At 40.9% G+C, this 24,578-nt stretch overlaps 1 protein-coding gene across 2 annotated transcripts in view; it reads left to right on the top strand.

The window, feature by feature from the left end:
- Positions 1-24,578, top strand: part of TMEM131 (transmembrane protein 131) — a 194,646-nt gene that overhangs the window by 141,811 nt on the left and 28,257 nt on the right. For both annotated transcript variants that reach the window (XM_059659035.1, XM_059659036.1), the window contains 12 exons: positions 4,813-4,965; positions 5,062-5,137; positions 5,778-5,895; positions 7,980-8,118; positions 8,227-8,336; positions 9,043-9,109; positions 14,495-14,646; positions 15,089-15,231; positions 15,637-15,823; positions 16,876-17,061; positions 18,087-18,245; positions 18,850-19,430. In XM_059659035.1, the coding sequence (XP_059515018.1) occupies positions 4,813-4,965; positions 5,062-5,137; positions 5,778-5,895; positions 7,980-8,118; positions 8,227-8,336; positions 9,043-9,109; positions 14,495-14,646; positions 15,089-15,231; positions 15,637-15,823; positions 16,876-17,061; positions 18,087-18,245; positions 18,850-19,430 (2,071 nt within the window). The remainder of the gene's footprint in view (positions 1-4,812; positions 4,966-5,061; positions 5,138-5,777; positions 5,896-7,979; positions 8,119-8,226; positions 8,337-9,042; positions 9,110-14,494; positions 14,647-15,088; positions 15,232-15,636; positions 15,824-16,875; positions 17,062-18,086; positions 18,246-18,849; positions 19,431-24,578) is intronic.

Genomic DNA, 24,578 nt, shown 5'->3' on the forward strand with positions numbered 1-24,578 from the left:
TAACTGAAGCAAATGTGGGTAGGCTGGCAGATAGAGGAGTCAAAAATAGGACTTAGAGTTTGAGCCTGGACAATAGGAGAAAAGGGATGCAAAAGTCAGGAGATGGCCGCTGCCTTTTGCAGGAAGATGATTCAGTCAGTTCAGGGCACATCAGGGCAAATGTGTGTATTTTATTTTGTGGTAGGAGACATGGCAGGTTAAGAAAACAGTACATTGTAAAAATCTTAATGCTACGTGAAATAACACTTAAATTCAGATCTTAGCTGCTTAAAAATACAATTTTTGATTTAAAAGGTTCAGCACATTTACGATTGGGTCTTACTTAAAAGCTTTATTTTGTCATTCCACTTTGCACTGACTGTACAGAATTCTTGAATTCATTACTTATCCAAAAGGATCAGTTCCTTCAGTTGCCTTTTCCATCAGTGATCTCCTTAATCAGTACATAAATTCTGCAGTAAATGAGAAAACATCTGTATAAAAACAAGGTGCTGGTTTTGAACTACTTTAGATTAAGCTTTCAGATATCTATCTTCAGGTGGCTTACAAGACCAGCTAATTGCTTGAAATTACCAATTAACTTGATATTACTGTGTTACTTGAGCTGCTATAACAAATTCCATAGACTGGGTGGCTTAAACAACAAACATTGATTTCTCACAGTTCCAAAGGTTGGGAAGTCCTTTGGAAGTACGAGGCACTTAGAAGTCCTCGTACTGTGCAGGCCTCTTCCTGGTTTTGCTGATGGCCGTCTCCTCACTGTGTTACCACTTAGCCAAAGAGCAAAGAGGAAGGGCAAGGTCCTGTCACTCCTTTTAAGGCAGGGTGGGGACGTCTGGCCTGGCCCTGCCAAGGCAGTAGGGTGAGTTCATTAAATGTCTGACCAAACACAGCAGGCTCATTTTTAAGTTGATAATTTTGTATGGCCAGTGAATGATGTTGTAAATATACAAATAGCCCTTGGCAGGAAAGAGGTTCCCCACCCCTGTTTTAAGGGCACTAATTCCATTCATTAGATTTCTACCCTCATGACTTAATTGCATCTCAAAGGCCCCATCACCAAATACCATCACATTTGGGGGTTAGCTTTCAACATAAATTTTGGGGGTGACACAAACATTCTATCTATAACGATTACCAAATGCTGTAAAGTCTTTCATCAGATGGAGAATATAGGAGCTAACTGAAAACAATACTTAAGAATAAACATTTCAGCCCTAGCTGGTTTGGCTCAGTGGATAGAGTGTCAGCCTGTGGACTAAAGGGTCCCGGGTTCTATTCCGGTCAAGGGCACGTACCTTGGTTGTAGGCTCCTTCCCAGCCCAGACCCTGGCCAGGGCATGTGCAGGAGGCAACCAATCAATGTGTTTTCTTACACATCAATGCTTCTCTATGTCTTTCCCTCTCTCTTCCACTCTCCCTAAAAATCAATGGAAAAATATCCTCAGGTGAGGATTAACAACAAAAACAAAAAATAAATAAACATTTCCAATAACTCATAGTTTAATTCTTAGTATTTGAATACCATTGTTGAATATCATTGTAAAATGAACTTTTGTATCTGCTATTTTGATCCTCAACATACCCCTGCAAAACCATGGACATGGGAGAAGTAGTTCTTACAGGGACTGGAAGACTAGGTAACTGCCTAGAAGACACAGCTGATTAGAGGCCAAGCCAGGACTCAGCAGCATTCCTGCCCTCTAACATCTTTCTACTGCATTTACTCTGGCTAGACTTTAAATGATGAATATTAGTCTTAAGTTTACCATCAGCCAACTCTTTTTCTGTGCACCCTCTTAACTTCTGTGTCTTTTAATACCAAATATTAGACCACTGGGTAAGAACATCTTAGATCAGTGATGGCAAACCTATGACACGCGTGTCAGGAGTGACACACGAACTCATTTTTTTGGTTGATTTTTCTTTGTTAAATGGCATTTAAATATATAAAATAAATATCAAAAATATAAATCTTTGTTTTATTATGGTTGTAAATATCAAAAAATTTCTATATGTGACATGGCACCAGAGTTAAGTTAGGGTTTTTCAAAATGCTGACACGCCGAGCTCAAAAGGTTCACCATCACTGTCTTAGATCCTTCTTTAAATAGCTAAGATTTAGTTTATAAGAATAAAAAATTCTGTTTTCAAACAAAAAAAAGTAAAGGACTATAAAATGATTCTAATTAAGAATTATTTAAGAAAAAAATCAGTGGAGGGAGAAACCAAGATGGCGGCATGGTAAACACCTGAAATTGCTACCTCGCACAACCACTTCAAAAATACAACTAAAAGACAAAACGGACATTATCCAGAGCCACAGGAAGGCTGGCTGAGTGGAAATTCTACAACTAGAAGGAAAGAGAAAAGCACACTGAGACTCAGAGGACGTGCGGAAGTAAAGTGCAGAGGTACGGAGGCGTGCGCAGAAAGGGCTGGCAACTGAGGACGCAGTTGTCTTTTTCAATCGGGAGGGAGACACAAGCTCCCAACTGCTCTGAACTCCAGTTCCGGGTGAGTCTCAGGGGACCCAGAGTCATACAGGGAGAAACTGGACTGTCTGGCATCGGTCAGAACTCATAGGCGGCTTTCTCTCAGAGGTGCTTGCAGCAATTAACCGGACAATGAGAAGAGGGGCCTCTTAAGGCAGGAGTGAGGAGCAGCCATAGCTGTTTGCTCCGCCCTGTTGATTCCCTGAGACCCCGCCCCACCCAAGCTGAGCGCAGAGGCTTTTGCATATGAATGGCCTGGCCCTTTGCAATCTAAAATTCCCTAACAAACTGCAGCTGGGTCAGAGAGACCCAGAACTTCCAAAAGAAGGCCCAAGGCCCCACAGCAGCTTCCATTGCTTCACAGCTGGGCCTCATCTGGGCACCTCCAAATCCCAAACAAAGAAGAGGAATCTGCAGATCTCTCCGTAGCTCCTGCTGGGTAGCCTCGGGCAGTGGCTAAATTAGCACCTCCTTAGAGATCCATGAGCCAGTGTACCCAGTGGTCAGAGTGGGACCATCCAGATTACAACTCCTCAGATCCATAAGGGACACATTCAGGGGGCAAACTCAGTGAGCACCAAAGCCCCACTGAAGCAAGTCTTGTCCCATAAGGGTGTCTCCAGCACAGAAGTTCTCCCACTGCAGACACAGCTGATTCTCACAGCCAATTGGCCTGGAGGTCAATTCCTCCCAGTGATACCTACAACAATCAAGGCTTAACTACAACAAGACTGTGCACAAAGCCCACAATGGGGTGCACCAAGAGTGTCCACCTCAGGTAATTGGGGAGGCTGAGCCACGGGGCCCTAAAGAACACCTAACACAGAAAGCCACTCTATCAACACAGGGAAGCATAAAAAATGCGGAGACAAAGACACAAGTCACAAATGACAGAAATGGAGGAAAGCAAACTACTGGATATAGAGTTCAAAACCATGGTTATAAGGTTTTTCAAGAATTTTCTAGAAACCGCCGATAAATTTAGTGAGACCCTCAAGAAATCTAGTGAGACCCTCGAGGATATGAACAAGGACCAACTAGAAATTAAGCATACACTGACTGAAATAAAGAATAATATACAGGGATCCAACAGCAGACTAGAAGATCGCAAAAGTCAAGTCAAAGATTTTAAATATGAAGAAGCAAAAAACACCCAACCGGAAAAGCAAAATGAAAAAAGTATCCAAAAATATGAAGATAGTGTAAGGAGCATCTGGGACAACTTCAAGCGAACCAACATCTGAATTATGGGGTTGCCAGAAGAAGAGAGAGAGCAAGATATTGAAAACCTATTTGAAGAAATAATGACAGAAAACTTCCCCTACCTGGTGAAAGAAATAGACTTACAAATCCAGGAAGCGTTGAGAACCCCAAACAAAAGGAATACAAAGAGGACCACACCAAGACACATCATAATTAAAATGCCAAGAGCAAAAGACAAAGAAAGAATCATAAAAGCAGCAAGAGAAAAACAGTCAGTTACCTACAAGGGAGCACCCATACGACTGTCAGCTGATTTCTCAACAGAAACTATGCAGGCCAGAAGGGAGTGGCAAGAATTATTCAAAGTGATGAATACCAAGAACCTACAACCAAGATTACTTTATCCAGCAAAGCTATCATTCAGAATTGAAGGTCAGATAAAGAGCTTCACAGATAAGGAAAAGCTAAAGGAGTTCATCACCACCAAACCAGTATTATATGAAATGCTGAAAGGTATCCTTTAAGAAGAGGAAGAAGAAGAAAAATGTAAAGATACAAATTATGAACAGCAAATACACATCTATCAAGTGAATCTAAAAATCAAGTGAATAAATAATCTGATGAACAATAAACTGGTGAATATAATAGAATCAAGGGCATAGAAAGGGAGTGGACTGACTATTCTTGGGGGGAAAGGGGTGAGGGGGGTATGAGAAGAGACTGGACAAAAATCGTATACCTATGGATGAGGACAGTCGGGGGGGGCGGTTGGTAAGGGCAGAGGACGGGGTGGGGTGGGAACCGGATGGAGGGGAGCTTTGGGGGGGAAAAAGAGGAACAACTGTAATAATCTGAACAATAAAGATTTAATTTAAAAAAATGAATTATTTAAATTACACAATTCTTTACTTAAAATCTGGTACCGTATCATAGAAAGAGGCATGCTGCTGATAAGAGCTCGATTATAAATTTAGGGAGTAGCAAGTGATGAACATTTTAAATGTCCTCTGAGCTTTGGTTTCCTAGAGAGATGTCTGTTGGCAATTAAGTGTATGTTGTAAGAAAGTCTAACCATATACAAATGACTGTTTGTTTGTTTGTTTTCTTCCTTCAGGGGAAAGTAGTTCATCAGAGTTTAAGTATAATGAACTCCTTCTCACAGAAGGTAAAGATACAGCAAATTCGATCTTTGTCAGAAGATGGGCGGTTTTACTACAAACGATTACGGGCCAATAAAGAAGACTTGGAGCCAGGGAAAAAATCAAAGGTTTGACATGTTCTAATTAAGAATTCCCATTCATGAGTGTTTTATTATGACCTTCTGTGGACTTGGGATTCATGAATCTCCTGTGCTTCTTCATAGATTGCAAACATTTATTTTGATCCTGGACTGCAGTGTGGAGATCATTGCTATGTTGGCTTGCCTTTTTTGTCCAAATGTAAGTTACCTTGCTGTTTCACTATCCAGAAAATATTCTTTTTCTTTATTTCTTTTTTTTCTTTTTTTTTGTTTTGTTAATCCTCACATGATATTTTTTTCCATTGCCTTTCAGAGAGAGTGAAAGCAGGGGGTGTTGGGAGGGAGAAAAACATCAATGTGAAAAAGACATGGACTGGTTGTCTCCTGCATTCACCCCAACTGGGGGTAGGAAACAAACCCAAAACCCAGGTACATGCTCTTGACCGGGAATTAAACCAGAGACCCTTCGGTGTGCTGCCTAACACTCTAACCATTGAGAAACCCTGGCCAGGGGTACAAAATATTCTTTAATGAAGGCTGCCATTTTTAAAATCACTCTATGTATTGGGCTGTAGAAATCATTTGAAGGAAAATTGGCAAATGGATTAGATGTAGGGTGAGTATGTCATACCACTGTCCCTGGCTAGTAGTAGATCAGTTGATTAGAGCATCCTGATACACCAAGGTTGCAGGTTCAATCCCCGGTCAGAGCACATATAAGAATCAACCAATGAATGCACAAATAAGTGGAACAACAAATCAGTGTTTCTCTCTCCCCCCTCCTTTCTCTCTAAAATTAATTAAAAATTAATAATAATAACTTACATTCCCTGTTTTAGCTGAACCCAAAGTGCAGCCTGGGATAGCCATGCAGGAAGATACATGGGATGCGGACTGGGATTTGCATCAAAGCCTATTCAAAGGATGGATGGGAATAAAGGAAAACTCAGGTCATAAGTGAGTGGTTTTGCTTTAAGTATTTTGACTACCTGTACAAGTTCAAAGCATCTCAGTTGATGTTACTTCCTAAATATTATTTTTATATTAGCTTATTTTACTTTACTATAGCTGAGAAAATATTCTAATCTTCAGAAAATTATTAATGAGGCATCTTGAATTGCCATTTTAATTGTATGTTGCTCAGAAATATACACACTACCATTTTTCTCTTTACTCCATCATTCTAGATACTTCAAAGAAACTATTTGAAGTTGTCTTTATGTAGGATGACAACAGTGTTCACTTCAGACACATCCATTTGCATAAGAAAGTTTTTGTCTACTACTGACCTCCATTAAAGGCAAGGAAAACATGTTCTCGGTTTAATCCCATAGTAGGAGACCGAGTGTGTATGTGGTCATAGTGGAAAGACCACCTTTTCGAAATGCTGGGCTGTTAGGGGTACACAAGGCCCAGTTCCAGTGGGCTCAGCATGTCTCCGGCAGGTAGAAAACATGCTAATTACAAATCTACTGCACCTGTATTCAAAAACAGACCGTATAGAAATGTGATCTTTTCAGTTACTTCAGAAGAGAATTTGACTAGAATGATGATAATATGACAATTGATGAAAACTGTTATTCTCATTTGGCTAATTTGAAATGTATCAAGATATTGCAATTTATTGTACTATAACATTTTCAAACCACTAACAGTTAAATCTGAGGCTTCTGATTATCTGAACTATCTGCTGTAAAAAGTTTTCTTAAAGCAAAAAGTTAAATTTTTACTTTCATATGGTTAAAATAAGTACAGAGAGACAATGAACTCACTAAAAGAACACTGATTGAAACACTTATTGGTCTCCTAAATTTCCGTAGTGGACATTGTAATATACAGGCAGTCTCCAAATTAACATTCAGTTATGAATTAGTAACTTAGAGTGCTGCCCTAGGCTCAGCTGACAACGAACCTCATTGCCTCCCACCTACTGACACCCCTTGCCTTCCTCTTTGTGTGCCCAGCATTCCACTACTAAAGACCTGGGCTCCCTGTCTCCCTGTGCCTCCAGGACCCAGGTGCATAGTAGCAGGGCATGCTTCCTGCTCCTGCCTCTGTGGTACCTTGTTAGTGTGTACGTTACAGAGAATTTCTGTTACTCATCTTTTTTTTTTTTTTTTTGAATACTTTTTTTATTGATTTCAGAGAGGAAAGGAGGGAGAGAGATAGAGAGAGAGAGAAACATCAATGATGAAAATCATTGATCGGCTGCCTCCTGCATGCCCCATACTGGGGATCGAGCCTGCAACCCTAGCAGCATGCCCTTGACCAGAATCTAATCTGGGATCCTTCAGACCACAGGCCGACACTCTAGCCACTGAGCCAAACTAGCTAGAACTCTGTTACTCGTCTTATAAAACCTATGCCCTTACCAACATTGCAATGCCATAATTTGGTGGTGTTCAGGGTTAAAATGGGCTTCAGTGTTTGGGCTTCAGGGACCTTAGCCCCATTTATACTATTGTTTGCTTAGGAAATGTGTTCTGAGCTCTAAACAGCTTATTTACAAACATTCATGTGTAGGGAAATATTCAAATGAGTCCCGAATGTTGCTGATAACATTACATATATCTGCACAAAGCCCTCCTATGGATTACCTTGCAACTGATGTCTTCATCGCATGTAGGATTTTGATTTTTATCTCAAGGGAGGGAAACTATATGCCAAGTGGTGTACTGCCTTCTCACTAGTTCTACTAAACATGTTTTTGGCACCCTGCTCTTAGTGTTCAGATCTTCCCGCTAGGCAGGCAAGACCCTTTGGGATCCCCGTACATCATGTTATCTGCCTGTCTTTTTCTTTACATACTCAGTGAAAAAACAGTACAGGTGATCAGTAGGACATATTTTGGCAGCTCTTTGTGCCAAAATAGAAACAACTTTATACATCTCTATTAAAGCATAGTGAGATGTTAGAGCAAATAAAGCCGTGTTTATCCAGAGCCAGAATAAAATTCCTCAAGCACACAAGCCTGATAGAATTTCTTTTAGAGAACTCATACTTCATTTTGATCCAGTGGCTTATAACATTGTTTTTTCTAGATTGAGTGCTTTATTTGAAGTAAATACAGACCTTCAAAAAAATATACTATCAAAAATCACTGCCGAGCTCTCCTGGCCTTCCGTACTTAGCTCACCCCGGCTCCTGACATTCCCACTCACTAATACCAACTGCTCTTCAGTAAGTATTCAAAGCAACGTCGGGTTTTGGAAGTACATAGTAGGTTTATAAAATATCGACTCTTTTAACTATGGATTTTTCATTTACTGTTTGGTTACTTTATTTAAGGAAGAAGAGATTACTTTAGAAAATCCTGCAGATGTTCCTGTTTACATTCAATTTATTCCTCTGGCTTTATATTCCAATCCTTCAGTCTTTGTAGATAAGTTAATATCAAGGTAAGCACTTCTTCAGGTAATCAAAATGTTTGATTGAATACTCAGCATTGAATACTCACTTTACCAGCTCATCCAGTAATAGATTGGGCTTAAAGAAATTGTGGGTCTGTAATTAAAGTTGAGAGGAGATTCTGGGAAGAGAGATTGGTACTATGTTAAGCAAATGGAAAAATTTCCAGTTTTTTGTGTTTATTTTTTTAAGTATACAACTTTTTTTTTTTTAATCCTCATCCGAGGATTTAATTAATTCATTATTAAAAAGTTATTGATTTTAGAGGAGGGGAAAGAGAGAGAAACACTGATATGAGAGAGACTCTAACATCAATTGGTTGCCTCCTGTACACGCCCCAAATGGGGATCAGACCTGCAACCTAGGTATGTGCACTGACCGGAAATTGAGCTTCAACCTTGTTTGTGTATGGGAGCTCATTTCAGTTTAAGATAAGAAAAAGCAATGTAGAAGGTCTTCCTACAAAATTATAAAGAAAGCAAATGGAACCTTTGAAATATTTTACTTTTAAAAGTGAGCAAAACATTGACTGTAAGTTGTGGCTCTTAATTTTTAAAGGCTATTAATCTGATAAAATAGTGATCTCAAATCTTCCAAAAGATAATTTGCAAATAAAGCACAGACTTGATAATTACTCTATCATCCATTTAATTATGATGCTGCTTACACAGAAATATGTATACATTTTTATTTTAGGTTTAACTTGAGTAAGGTGGCAAAGATAGATTTAAGAACACTAGAATTCCAAGTCTTCAGAAACAGTGTAAGTATTGAAACTTTATACTATTTCACAGAAATATTTCTGTAACGTGATCAGTGTTCATGTGAAGGAAAACTATTACCTATTCAATTTGGCTGAAGGACAAGTTACCTAAGAAGTCAGGATAGTCAGTAATGGTTCTAGAGGTAAAAACACAGGCAGAATAGGTAGGATTTAGATCAACGTGAAGCACACTGGGTAGAAGATTCCTGTTTGTGGTCATTGAACATTAAGGCCATGATTATTTATAATAACAGCTACTAGAAATTCAGAGACTCTATTGATGAAGTGTGTGTGTGTTCTCTGCACCAACTACTGCTGACCCCGTGGGTGAGTGACGTCCGTCAGGTCCTGTGCTCAGTGCCCTGCTCAGCTTCTGTAGACTCAGCCTACGCTTCTTTTATGGAGTCGGTCTATCCCATGCTTGGTCTTCCGCTTTTCCTGCTGCCTCTTTTCCCAGCACAATTGCCTTTTGCAAAGAACCCTGTCTTCTCATGATGTGCCCAAAGTAGGACAGCTTCAGTTGTCATTTTTGTCTCCAGTGATGTTTCAGGCTTAATTTGCTTTAGAGCCCACTTGTTCGTCTTCCTGTCACAATATCCATAGTGCTCTCCAACACCATATTTCAGATGAACCCATGGTTTGTTTGGGGTTTTTTTTAATGTTTTTATTGATGTTTAGAGAGAGAAGAAGAGAGAGGGATATAGAGATAGAAACATTGATGGGAGAGAAACATCAATCAGCTGCCTCTTGCACGCCCCCACTGGGGATCGAGCCCACAACGTGGGCATGTGCCCTGACCAGGAATTGAACCATGACCTCCTGGTTCATAGGTCAACATTCCATCACTGAGCCACATTGGCTAAGCTCCATGTTGTTGTTTTTTATGAGCCTTCTTCACTGTCCAACTTTCACATCGGTACATAGTTATTGGGAATATGAGGGCTCTAATGGCGCATCTTTGCTCCTGGTGATCTAATACTTCCATTGCTGCCCTCTGAGTCTCAGCCTTCTCTTGATTTCTTGGATGCAGTCTCTATCTTAGTTGATGACTGAACCAGCAAAATCTTTTAACAATTTCATTGTCTACATTAAAGTTGTATATTTCTTCTGTAGTTATCATTCTTGTCTTCTTGATGTACAAATGTAGTCCTGTTGGCACTTTCTTCTTTCACTTTCATCAAAAGTTGTTTCAAATCGTTACTACTTTCTGCCAGTAAGTTGGTATTATATACATATCTTATCATTTCTTCCACTGATTTTCACTCCTTCCTCTGAGTATAGTCCAATTTTTCATGTGATATGTTCTGCATGCAGATTAAACAAATAGAGCAATGAAATGCACCCTTGTCTGACACCTTTGCCTCTAGGAAACCGTTGTTTCTTTATATTCTGTCCTTAACAGTGGCTCCCTGTTCACAATACAGGCTTATGCATCAGGACAGTGAGGTATATGCTGATACAAAATATGCTTTATTAAACCTCAAAATATTGTGCGTGGTCATTTAAATGTTTATTTTGGATAATTACTAATAAAATTCTAAGCTCTATGAGTGCCAGACCCATGGCTGGCTGTATCTATACATTAGCACAATAGTATGCATAGTTTTCAATCAATCTTGAATTAATAAATTTTTACATAAACTGATTTGTTCCAGGAACAAAATATTCTCTGTCATACAGGTCAGGATACGCAGCTACTAATCACTCCTGTTGTAAGACCTTACTGTACAGGGTATATATCAGTCAGGAGATCAGCACTTGGAACTAAAGCCTTCTGCAAACTGCGAAGTCTCAAGGCCTCCATGCCTTTCATTCTGCCCTACCACATACCACATCCATCCCTAAACATCCTGTTCATGGCGCCCTGCTGGCTGGGAAGCCTTCACTTTTGAAGCTGTCCTGATTCTCCCTAACTCTTCCCTTAGCACCCATGCTAACTTTACTTTTTGATCTCTTTTTGATGTATGATACCTTGTTTCCAAAATCTGCTCATATCCTGAAATTTTATCGTTGGCAATAAATACTTCAGTTGTTTTCCCTGAAGGGACAAAGGCACTGCATTTTCGTGAAAATGTCTACCAAACACCCCATCTGAATAACCATAGTTTGCTTGTCAAGTCATTTTCTCAAAATTAAATGGTGTTCCATGAGAAAAGCAGTGAGTTCAGTTTACATCTTAAACACTAGCTTTTCAAGACAATGGAGAGCCTCATGCAGCAATTGTACTTTATACAAACTTCTCGTTTTATCCCCCAGAATATTACAAAGACATGTGTCCAGTGTTGAGATTTAATAAGATTGATATTTATTATTGCTGAATCCAGAACTTGCTTCTCTCTCTTTTTTCTTTTATAATATGTTTTTATTGATTTCAGAGAGGAAGAGAGAGGGAGAAAGAGATAGAAACATCAATAATGAGAGAGAATCATTGATTGGCTGCCTCCTGCATGCCCCCCACCAGGGATCAAGCCCGCAACCTGGGCACGTGCCCTTGACCAGAATCGAACCTGGGGCCATTCAGTCCTCAGGCTGATGCTCTATCCACTGAGCCATACCGGTGAAGGCAAGAACTTGCTTCTCTTAACTACAAGTACACACAGGGAAGAAGACTGGCTTCTCAGAGAGTTTGATACTACTGCCTTGCCTTGTGCAAAAGGGTCAGCAGGTTTACCCACCATTGCTTTTGCTGACTTATCAGTACAGATGTCAAATCACTGAAAAAGTCTGCTAGTTCTGCCAGTATTAGGGAAACAGTTCAGACACTGGATACCCTGGAAGATCTCTGAGCATCCCAAGGGTCAGTGTTGTCACTCTGTGAAAACCACTACAGTGGGGCCTTGACTTACGAGTTTAATTCGTTCCGAGACGGAGCTCGTTAAGGAGCTCGTTAACTCAAATTACTCTGTCAACTCAATGCAAAAAATCCGCCGAGAGACAGCTGGTATCTCAAAAAACTCCTTAGTCGGGACACTCGTAAGTCAAGGCCCCACTGTACTACATAATGATAGAGAATGTTGGAGGCCCTTAACGCTGTCTCTGAGGCATCACAACATCCTCAGGTTTTCCCAAGTCCTCAAAGTTTATATTAGCTAATGTTTGTTGGGAATATATCCTATATAATAAAAAGCTAATATACTAATTAGACCTAACAGTAGAACGACTGTCTGGACAACCTTCTGGACCAGTGGTTCTCAACTTTCCTAATGCCGCGACCCTTTAATACAGTTCCTCATGTTGTGGTGACCCCCAACCATAAAATTATTTTCATTGCTACTTCATAACTGTAATTTTGCTACTGTTATGAATCGTAATGTAAATATCTGATATGCAGGATGTATTTTCATTGTTACAAATTGAACATAATTAAAGCATAGTGATTAATTACAAAAACAATATGTAATTATATATTCAATATGTGTTTTCCGATGGTCTTGGGTGACCCCTGTGAAAGGGTTGTTCGACCCCCAAAGGGGTTGCTACCCACAGGTTGAGAACCGCTGTTCACCCCTTGCACAAATTTTGTGCATCGGGCCTCTAGTGTATAATATAAAATGTGTCCATCAATTACCCAGAAGAGTTTATTTAAAAGGAACCTGTTTGTTTACTGCCGGGGTCCAGCCCCAGCGGGTCCAGGAGTCCCCAAAGGTGTGGACGGAGTCGGCGAAGAAGGAATGACACGGAGACAGCGTTCAGTTGATCAGCAGCCTAGCCAGGATCTCCAGCCAGGATCTCCAGCCAAGTTCTGGTCTGGATCTCCAGAGAGGTTCTGCTTAGGAACTCCAGAGAGGTTCTGTCCAGGTTCTCCAGTCAGGTTCAGTCACCAGGTTCTAGTCAGGCTCTCCTGCCAATCTCCGCAGTCAGGTTCAGTCCAGGATCCCCTGCCATGCTCTCTCGCCAGGCTCTGCCTCCAGGCTCCGAGGCCAGTCCCTGTCCAGGATCCTCCGGCATGCTATCTCCAGCGAAGTTCTTCTGTCTCTAGAGAACGTTCTGTGTAGGTTCTGTGCCTAGGCTCTGTCTCTCTTGGTCCTGTCTTCCAAGCCCTGTGTCTTGCTGTCTTGTTACATCTGTATTTATACCAGTTGATTCAATCCTATCAATCTCTATTACAAAGGTTAGGGCGTTTCTTATCTCCATTCCAGGGAGTAAAGATTATGCAGCTTAAGCATGATTGTTCGTAGTTAAAGTGATTAATTACCCGCCTGGCACTTAGTTGAGGGGTTTTATTCCCTCCCTAACTTCAGGGGAAAATCCCTACCTGGTGATTCAACCTTTCTCGGAGAGGTGACCTTGGTTAAAACACAGCGCCAAGAAGGTGAGCAAACATATTAAGAACCGTATGCCATATATGCCAGGTCCCTTGAAACAGCAAGGATGGACCGGCTCCCGGCAGTTTACCAACCATTCAGGGCACTCAGAATATTCTGTTGTCTAAGTAGACATTAATGGAAAAGAATGTTAGACACGGGAAAAAATTAGCCTTCAGATGCAAGAGTTAAAAAGTAGTGTGCTGCATTAAGTCATTGACTCTAAGTTATGTTTGAGGAATCCTGCCAATGCAAGTAGGTGGATCTGTATGTATTAAACCTAACTGCCAAGTAGAGTAGAAAAATCCTACAAAACTCACTTTCCTTTCACACAGTAGCAGAGCCATGAAGCTCACAGACCCTTCCTACAGAAAGCTTAAACTTAATGTTGCTTAAACGTCAGAGCAGAATATTCTGAAATGTGAACTATGATTTTTTTAATAATCTGTAACTGGCTGTCAAGAAGTCATATTTTGATTATTAACCTAAGCTATTCTTTAAACTTAAATCATCAAGTGTTTATGAAACAGTAATTATGTGCTTATATTAGCTTTCAGAATAAAAGTCAGAGATTACCATGAATTGGAAATATTTTCACAAATAAAATATAGGATGCAGCCTTAAGACCCTTCAGCTGACACCCTTAAGAGGGAGGAGCAGGACAGCAGGGGTGGCAGGCGGGGACGGCGGCAGCGGGACCTGCAGTGCTGGTGTTGGTTACACAGCTGCTTGCTTGCTTTTAAAACACTGAGTTATTTATTTTAGGTTTGTGTAGTTTTCTGCATGTGTGTTATATTTCAAAATTAAAAGATCTCTATATAAAAACATGCCTAGTACAAACATGAAGACTTTGGACACCTGTCCCTGTCAGTGTCCTGGGGAACAAAGCCCATTTGGGGGGCTGAATGCACTGGCTGCCCAGCTCTGCTTATCAGCTAACCAGTGTTTAAATTGTGACAGATAATGTTTACATATTTAATCAATTCAAGAAGCTGGTAATACTGATACTGGGCTGTAGATGGGGTAAAGGAAAAAACATTTTTCCAGAGACTTGATTAATGACTGCCATTTGTTACCCAAGGCTCATCCACTGCAGAGTTCAGCTGGGTTCACAGAGGGCCTCTCTCGACATTTCATCTTGAACCTCATTTTAAAACCTGGAGAGAAGAGGTCTGTGAAAGTAAAGTTTACTCCCATTCACAACAGAACTGTTTCCTCACTGATCATAATCAGGTACGGCCTGGGATGTGAGTGCGCTGTGATTTTTAGCACTTCTGTAGAAGTTGTTACTTGATTTGTGTCCATATGAGTTTGCATATTTATATATGGATATGTTTTCTGGCTTTGTCCAAGACACACAACAGCTGATGAAAGTTACTTTGTGATTGTGTTCATAGCTAAAGACCTGAATTGTGCTTACTGTGCATGTATGGCTTTTAAAAATTAAAAACCCTTGCTTTTCTTTGTGGAAATATTTTTTAATTCTTAAAGTATAAATGTCTCACTCTTAAATTTACTGTATTAATTTCCACATGGTGGTTTATAAAATAATAGTAAAAATTATGGATCAAAATATTGTGCGAATATAATAGGAGAAAAATCTGTAGTTCTTTACTTGATCTTAGCCAAACGGCCAAGAAGTGATGAAAAATCTGTAATTCTTGTTCTTGCATAGAAATAACCTGACCGTGATGGATGCTCTGATGGTCCAAGGACAAGGAACAACTGAGAACTTGAGGGTGGCAGGCAAGCTTCCTGGTCCAGGGAGTTCTTTACGCTTTAAAATCACAGAAGCATTATTAAAAGATTGTACAGATAGTGAGTATTGCTAACAGGTCCCGGGCACAAATTTCAGCATTTGCTTTCAACAGTAAATAATTCCAAAAACAAGAAGAGTATTTCTGTCGGTGCACATGTGCATATTAGTGATGAATACTTCAGATTTTTAAGAAAACATCCTGACTTGCTTTCAGGGTTGTTTGATTTGGATCTTAAAAGATTTAAAGTACCAATATTCATTTCATGCCTTGGATGACGTACTCTGATGTAAAAGATAAGCAGATCAAACTTTGGCATCTGAAAGGGCCTGTGAGTGGAGAACTTCCTGCGGAGCCTGGCAAAGCTGGGCTCCGGCACGAGGAGGTGCTTCCTGGGCACCAGACGTTTGGGCCTGGAGCACGTGGCCGCAAGAGTTACACTCACTCCCCGTATTTCTCCCCTTAGGTTTGAAGCTGAGAGAACCGAATTTCACATTGAAAAGAACATTCAAAGTAGAGAATACAGGACAACTTCAAATTAACATAGAAACCATTGAAGTCAGTGGGTACCCATGTGAGGGATATGGCTTTAAAGTCGTTAATTGTCAAGAGTTTGCACTAAGCGCCAATGCCTCTAAAGACATAATTATATTGTAAGTATTTTCTGATAAGGTATAATGAGTCAGTAGCTTCTCATTAACTTTTTATACTAGAGTTATTCACACTTGGTGCAAATATGTTTTCATACTTACAAAAAAGGGTCTTTATCCACAAATGTATTTACTTGGTGTTTTTTGTTTTGTTTTTCACTTAATCTTTGTTTAAGTTATTTTTTGATAGCTTGGTTTCAAAATTGTGAAACTTCTAACCCCAGAGTGGATGAGATAGTCTTAGAAACCAGTTTCAAAATTATTTTCCGGCTTGTGTTAAAGCAGAAGGTGTTGGTGGCCTCAGCAACAAAGCAGACACGTCATACATGCCGTTTTCCATGTTGTACCATGTACGAACATGTGGGATTTTTGTCAAGACAGTTTCAATTCCTGTGTTGGTGATGGTTGCAGCGTATTTTAACTAATTGATAAGTTGTCACGTTGTAAAGTTTATGTAATAAAATATAACCTGTCCCCTTAATTGAATGACAATGTCATGATCTTGAGTGGACATTGTCTTAACAGGGAACTGCATTCATCACTCTGAGTAAGGCACAGTGCTTGGCACCGACAGGTCCTTTGAGGAATAGCACACCTTTCCTCAGGTGCACGTCGTCTGGTTGGGGAACATACAGTTAACAAAAATAAAAATACAATAATTGGGCAGAAAGCCGGACTGCAGGAGACAAAGAAAAGATCACTGGGGCTTGGACAGCATTTTTTAAAAGCATCATTGGGAATGTATCCTGGGGAAACTGTGGATTTAGAGAAAGAAGAAGGGAAGGGAAGGAAGCTCAGAAACTACTTTCTGAATTAATAATTCCAGGAGCAGGTTGTTACTGTTTTTATGTTATTTCTCCTTATCCACAGAATATAGTTGTCATTGTTATTAAACTCATGGGAAACTTTCGCCATCTTAAAATAAGGAAGGTGAATAAAAGTGTTACACTGAAATTCTGTGTTATATTTCAAAGGCGTATGGGACTGGTAGTATATTTAAACTGCTTGCAATATATTTGTAAAATTTGATCTTAACTGCCATTTTTCTGTTTTAGGTTTACTCCTGATTTCACAGCATCTAGGGTTATTCGTGAACTGAAGTTTATAACAGCCAGTGGCTCTGAATTTGTGTTTATATTGAATGCATCCCTTCCATACCATATGTTAGCAACCTGTGCAGAAGCCCTACCCAGACCCAACTGGGAGCTGGCTCTGTATATCATCATCTCAGGAATAATGAGGTACTTGTCTTCTTTCCAGGTTGGTATTCAGCATCACTGGGCATTGTTCGAGTGCCCACCGTGTGCCAGTCGTGTTCTGAGTGTCAGGGGTCCTCCATGAACAGACAGGTCCAGCTTACGTACCTGCTAACACAGTCCAGCTTATATATCTGCTCCACGTCTAGTAGAAGCAGTCAAAACTGAGCATTTTTTGGTGGCATATACCATAAACAACAGTCTGTCTGATTTTGCAATTCACTATATAAATTAAGTGCATGTTAATTTCTTAAAGAAAAAAACACTCCTAATTTATCAGTTATGTGACTTGGGCATATGTGATTTACCCTACAGTGTATTCTTCTGGAGTCTCATAAGCAACAGAAAACTGATTAGAAATTGTTTTTAAATCCTTAGCATTCTTTTTCCCCCCCAGTATATTTCTTTATGTGTTTTAAGAATCAGATATAGTCTAACCCACATATCCTTTAAGGGAATAGAGTTGACCTAGAGTTAAAACTAAAAGAAAATATAAAACCTGCTTTTGGTAAAAGGAAAGTATCCTTTAGTGACTGTTCTGATACAAATAATTACTTCCCCCTTATAAGCCTTGTGTAAATTGGCATTCTATAAAAATTTGGTACACAAACTTTTATCCATAGTGCTTTGTTTTTTGACTGGCCCATTAAAAACTTTCATAGGCATCTTTGTCTTTTATATGATACTAGAGGCCCGGTGCACGAAATTCATGCACAGGTAGGGTCCCTATGCCTGGCCGGCTATCAGGGCTGATTGGGGCCTTTTGGCTGCTGGGCAGGGCCTTTCTTCCCCTGGCTGCCAGTTGCTGTCTGGGGCCTTCCTTTGTTCCGTGACGCCGCCTAGTGGTCAGGCAACATCATAGCAAGCTGTCGAACTCCCAAGGGGACAATTTGCATATTAGCCTTTTATTACATAGGATTGTACTTTGCCAAGAAACTCTGCCTTTCATGTCAAATTGGGTTACTCTTGCACTAACACATGAACCCAATTCTCCCTCTCTGTCCCCGCAGTGCCCTGTTTCTTTTGGTCATTGGAACGGCCTATTTAGAAGCTCAAGGAATTTGGGAGCCATTTCGAAGACGGCTGTCCTTTGAGGCCTCAAACCCACCCTTTGATGTGGGAAGACCATTTGATCTCAGGAGAATCATTGGTATTTCATCTGAAGGAAAGTATGTTCACAGGCTGGAAATAAATTCTCTAGAATGTATAGATTTGGCTGATGTAATTAAATGAAAAATGCCTTTTCTTTTTATTTTTACCCAGGGTGGAGGGGATCTTAATTCTAATTACTTAATAATATGCTGCATGTAGCTCTCAGTTACTAAGAACTCATAGCAAGTAATCATGTTTTCATTATATTGGTGAAGGTTAAAATATTCTTAGACCCTGACTTGATTTCTAAATTTTTGATAGAACAGACCATATAGAGTTGTGAAAAGTATTCCTATTCTTTTTTTCTCCCATTGATTTTTAGACAGAGTAGAAGGGAGGGGAGAGACAGAGAGAGACACATCGATTGGTTGCTTCCAGTACCATACGTGGATCAAGCCTGCAACCGAGGTACATGCCCTTGACTGGAATTGACCCTGGGGCCCTTCAGTCCGCAGGTCAGCGCTTTATCCACTGAGCCAAACCAGCTAGGACGAGTATCCTTATTTCTTGTTGTTTTTAGAGTATTTATACTGTGATGGCTTTACTGATTAAATAAATATTATTTTTAATCTAAGAATTTGTAGGTTGCTATTTACTAACTGCAGTTCATCCTTTTTTCAGCTTGAACACACTCAGCTGTGACCCCAGTCATAGTCGGGGGTTCTGTGGCCCAGGGGGCTCGTCATCAAGACCTGGTGCAGGAAGTCATAAGCAGTGTGGTCCGTCAGTCCATCCACACAGCAGTCACAGCAATAGAAACTCAGCTGACATGAACAATGTCAGAGCCAAAAACAGCACCAGTACCTCTAGCAGGACTTCTGCACAGTCTGCTAGCAAAGCAGGCACCCTGGTCCTTGACTCGAACACAGTGGCCCAGGGTCACGCAGCAGGCAGAAAGTCCAAAGGAGCAAAACAGAGCCAGCACAGCAGCCAGCACCATGTCCATGGCACGCTGGAGCAGCACTCTCCCCCTCCACCACCACCAGTGCCTCAGCACCAGGAGCCACAGTCTGGAAGGCTGTCACCCACCCCACTCATGCATCCTTCCCACCCAGAACATGCCAGCAGCACAAGGCACAGCTCAGAGGACTCAGACATCACCAGTCTCATAGAAGCCATGGACAAAGACTTCGACCACCATGACTCCCCAGCCTTAGACGTGTTTACAGAGCAGCCACCATCACCACTGTCAAAAAGCAAAGGTAAGCACTGTTCTCACTGTGGGAACAGCACACCACGTGAGGGGGAAGCCAGTGCATGTTTCAGGAGCTATTGTGGTCAGAGTTGTGACTCACAACTAATTCAGTAGGTGCTCAGATATTTCTCCAACATTGGACATCAGCAATTCCTTGTCAAAATGCAAATAGAGGTAGCCATTTGTCATAAAAGATACTTGTGTTTCTTAGATTACTGGCCAAATTGAGAAATTTATTAGACATCTACTGTTTTCCTTTTAGCTGCCTGTGTTATTATGATAGATTGAGTTTGAGAGGTTGTTTGGAGGTTCTAGCAGGGGAGCGCAGCTACTCGTATACCCTTGACCGAAGACCGGTCCTCTCCTCGGGGGGGAAGGTCGTCCTCTTCGACCGAGCGCGCAGCTTCGGGAGGGACACACATGGATCGGTGAGGGAGGAGGGGGACACCCGCCTAGCCAGCCAGATCAGCCGAATCAACCCTGGCGATCAATGGGGTGACAGATGTCGCAGCCAGATCGCCCTCACATCCGATAGATTGAGTTTGTTTTCAATTATTAAAATAACTTTTAAGACAATGCTAAAATGGAGATCATTTTAACTCAAAAATAGTATTTCTGTACAGCCTGCTCTTTAGAGCAGGGTTTGGCAAACTACAGCTGGTGAGCCAAATCACTACCTATTTTGTAAAATAAGTTTGTTTTTGTTTTGTGTTAATATTTTTATTGATTTTTTTTTTTTTTTTTTTTTTTACAGAGAGGAAGGGAGAGGGATAAAGAGTTAGACACATCGATGAGAGAGAAACATCAATCAGCTGCCTCCTGCACACCCCCCCACCGGGGATGTGCCTGCAACCAAGGTACATGCCCTTGATCGGAATCGAACCTGTGACCCTTCAGTCCACAGGCCGATGCTCTATCCACTGAGCCAAACAAGTCAGGGTTGTAAAATAAGTTTTATTGGCACATAGCCATACCCATTCATTTATATATTGTCTTTGGCTTCTTTTGTGCTGCAACAACAGAGTTGAGTAGCTGCAACAGAAGCCATAGGCTCCACAAACCTGAAACTATTTACTGTATAACCCTTTCAGAAAAAGGTTGCTGACCCCTCCTTTGGAGTTCTGCGTACTCTGTTAGTTATCTTTTGCATGGTAACAGAGGATTCTCTCATAGTTCCTATGGGTCAGTCATCGGGGTGCAGCTCACCTGGGTTCTCCAGCTCTCACAGAGCCGCAGTCAAAGTGTTGGCCAGGACTGAAGTTATCATAAGATTCAGCTGAAGGTGGATCTGCTTCTGAGCTCACTCAGGTGGTTGATGGCAGGATTCATTTCTTCACAGCCAGTTGGACTGAGGATCGCAGTTCCTTAATGGATGTGGCGAGCAGCCTGCCATGGGTCCTCTCCTTAGAGCAGCTCAAAACAGTTGGCTTCCCCAGAGCGCGCAAGCAAGAAGGAAAGAGAGAAAATAAGTTGGCAGGACGGAAGTCTGTATCTTGTGACCTACTCTTGGAAGTGACATCCCATCGCTTCTGCAGTACTCTGGTCATTAGCAGTGTGGTCCAGCCCACAGTTCAGGAGAGAGAATTCCATAAGAACACATATACCAGGAAGTGGGGTCCCTGGGAGCCATCTTAGAAGTCTGCATGTCACACATACATACACAGGTAGGCTAATAGGTAACTTCCAAAATCAAATGTAAAAAGCAATAAATGGCCTAGCTGTACTTACATTGATCGTTTATATCCTGAACTCTTTTGCATCTTCCTTTCCTATGGCAGCCATTCCAATGCACATTACTCCTAGCCTATTTAAGTACCTCCCTCACTAATGTACCAAGGAGGTTTGCTTTTGGTTTACATAGGGAATAGGGAACTCATAGCCCTAAGAAACCTGACATCCCCACAGTCCAGGAGTTTTCTTACAGAGAATTTCTTATCGCAGTGATGTGGAGTCCTCTTAGAAGTACATGCATTTGGGATATCAGAATTACAACTAAACTATAGAACAACCATCACTCAGAACTGCCTGAAATATAGCTGAAATGGAAGTCCTACAACCAACAATACAGAAAAGAAGCCACATAAAGACTGCTAGCAGGGGCAGAGACAGTGAATGAGTTAGTCCCACACCCACATGTGGTAGATAAAAATCGGGAGGGATATCTCGGCAGTGGAGGTCCCCTGAGGAGTGAGGGGTCCCAGCCCAGGGTTCCAGAGCCAGAAAGAGAAGTCCCTATAACTTCTGGCTTTAAAACCCAGCAGGGATTGTGAGACACAGGACTGCTGGAGTCCCAAACAGTTCCTCTTAAAGGGCCCATGCACGGACTTACTCAGACTCACTCTGTCTAAGCTCCAGCACTGGAGCAGCAGGTCAAAAAGCACCAAAGCTACAGAGGGAGGAACTGAATTGTCCTGCATCAGAGTGAGAGCTGGAGGGGCAGCTTTCTCCCAGAGAGAAGTACTGGCATAAGCCGTTGTTCCTTTTCTGGTCCCTCCCCACCACAGAGACAGCAGGCAGGTGCCATATCTGAGTCTTCATTAACCTAGCTAACATTGTTCAACCCACCCTGTTGATTCCCTGAGACCCCACTCCACCAACTTGCAGGCCCATCCAAGCTGTTTCCAGTAGCTTTTCCATACAAATGACCTGTCTTGGCTTATGCTTCAGACTTTCCTAAAATCTCTCAAACAAGCAGCATCTGGGGTTGTTGTGCCCCATAACTCTCACTAAGTGGCCCCAGGCCTGGCATTAGCAGTAACCTGGTGGCCTCTCCTGGGTACTTCTAGTAGCAGTACCATCTGCACAATGCTTTATAGATCATTCCTGGAGACCCTGGACAGAATACAGGCAGCACTTGACCTTGGACTGCGCCTCCCAGGAGGCCCAGAGCCAATACAGGCAGTGGACAGCTTCAGATCATGTCTATGGCCCACCCAACCACATCCACAAGTAACACACTCATGAGGCAAACTCAGAGGGCACCAGAACCCTGCTGAAGTAAGTCCTGTGCCATGGGTGGGCCCTGCACAGCTAATCCTCCACCATGGTTCCAGCCAGTCCTTGAAGTTGATCAGCATGAGGGTAAATTCCTCCTTTTGAGGTGCCAACAGCAATCAAGGCTCAACTACAACAGGAGGGTGTACAAAGCCCACATGGAGGGTGATATACCCAGAGAACCCAGCCCTGGAGAATGTGGAGGCTGTGCCACTGGACCCTATAGGACAGCAGTCACCAACCGGTGGTCTGTGGACCACTGGTGGTCCATGATGTCTGAAAGGTTGGTGACCACTGGTTTAAGGAAACCTTTGGAGCAGCGGTTGCCAACTGGTGGTCCACAGACCACTGGTGGTCCATGAGGTCTGAAAGGTTGGCGACCACTTCTATAGGATGCTTACTATATTAGGCTACTATATGAAGTCTGGGAGATATAGTAGTTCTACCTAATATATAGAAACAAACTCAGGAAAGTAGCCAAAATGAAGAGACAAAGAAACAAGTCCTAAGTGAAAGGACAAAAAAAAAAAAAAAAAACTAAGTCAAGTTAATAGAGTTCAAAACCATGGTTTTAAGGATGCTCAAGGTACTTAGGGAGAATGTCAATAACATTAAAAACATGAAAACCATAAGAAAGAACCAGTCAAAAATGAAAGATACACTAACTGAAATGAAAAATAAGTTACAGGGAATCAACAGTAGAGAAGATGAAGCCTAAAATCAAAAAAGCGATTTGTAATTTAAGAAAGTAAAAAATACCCAATCAAAACAGCTAAAAGAAATAATCCCCCCAAAAAAGTGAGGATAGTGTAAAGAGCCCCTGGGACCACTTCAAACGTGCCAACATTCACATAATAGGGGTGACGGAAGGAGGAGAAAGCAAGTAATTGAAACCTATTTGAAAAAATAATGACAGAAAATTTCCATAACCTGGTGAAGAAAATAGATATATAAATCCAGAAAGTGCACAGAGTCCAAAACAAGATGGACCCAAAAAAGGCCACACCAAGACACATCATAATTAAAATGCTAAAGGTTAAAGACAAAGAGACAATCTTAAAAGCACAAGAGAAAAAGCAGTTTGTTACCTACAAGGAAGCTCCCATAAGACTGTCAGCTGATTTCTCAACAGAAACTTTGCAGGCCAGAAGAGATTGGCAAAAAATATTCAAAATGATGAAAAGCAAGGGCCTAATACCAATGTTGCTCTACCCAGCAAAGCTATCATTTAGAATTGAAAGACATATAAAGATTTCACCAGACAAGAAAAAGCTAAAGGAGTTCATCGCCACCAAACCAGTATTACAAGAAATATTAAAGAGTCTTCTTTAAAGAAAAGAAAAAAGATAAAAAATATGAATAAAATGGCAATAAATACGTATCTATCAATAATTGAATCTTTAAAAAAACCAAAATAAGTGAACAAGCAGAACATAAACCAAAAAAATATTTAATCCATTTTGGTTTAATTTTAGTGAGTGGTGTAAGATATGGGTCCAATTTCATTCTTTTGCAAGTGGATATCCAATTTTCCCAACACCATTTATTAAAGAGATTATCCTTTCTTGATGGAGTTTTTTTAAAAAAGTGCTTGCATTTGGAGTTATAAAACAATAACATGTCTTCAGTATATTAGTTTCTTCCACAGAAATCTTTTTCTTGTTATCTCAGTAATAGAACTTATGTAGTTTAGGGTAATTGTTATAGTAATATTAATAGTTAAAGTTTTTAAACTAGATCAAGTTACCTAATGTGTTTTTCCCCTATTGAGGGAATGAATAAAATAAATGGATGTTATCTTTCTTATCACAAGCAAAGAGTTGAGTAGTAAAATTCAATCCCTCGCTGCCTTTGTCTGAGATAGTCTCTAACCCGAAGGATAGGACCGTTCTCACTTTCAGGTTTATTCATCTAGAATGAGTAGGGAACGTCTGACCTGCAGGCCGAATAAGGTCTGGCCCTGCCAAGGCATTAGGGGTGAGTTAATTAGATATTTGACCAAATATAGCAGGCTAATGTTTAAGTTGATAATTTTGTATGGTCCATGAATTATGTTATAAATATCTAAATGGCTATTGGCAGAAAAAAGGTTTCCCACCCCTGATCTAGAACATAATTTTATTTATTTTTTTTTTTAATAATTTTTTTTTATTGCTTAAAG

The sequence above is a fragment of the Myotis daubentonii genome, chromosome 12 (assembly GCF_963259705.1).
Source record: "Myotis daubentonii chromosome 12, mMyoDau2.1, whole genome shotgun sequence".
In the NCBI taxonomy this organism is placed as follows: Eukaryota; Metazoa; Chordata; class Mammalia; order Chiroptera; family Vespertilionidae; genus Myotis; species Myotis daubentonii.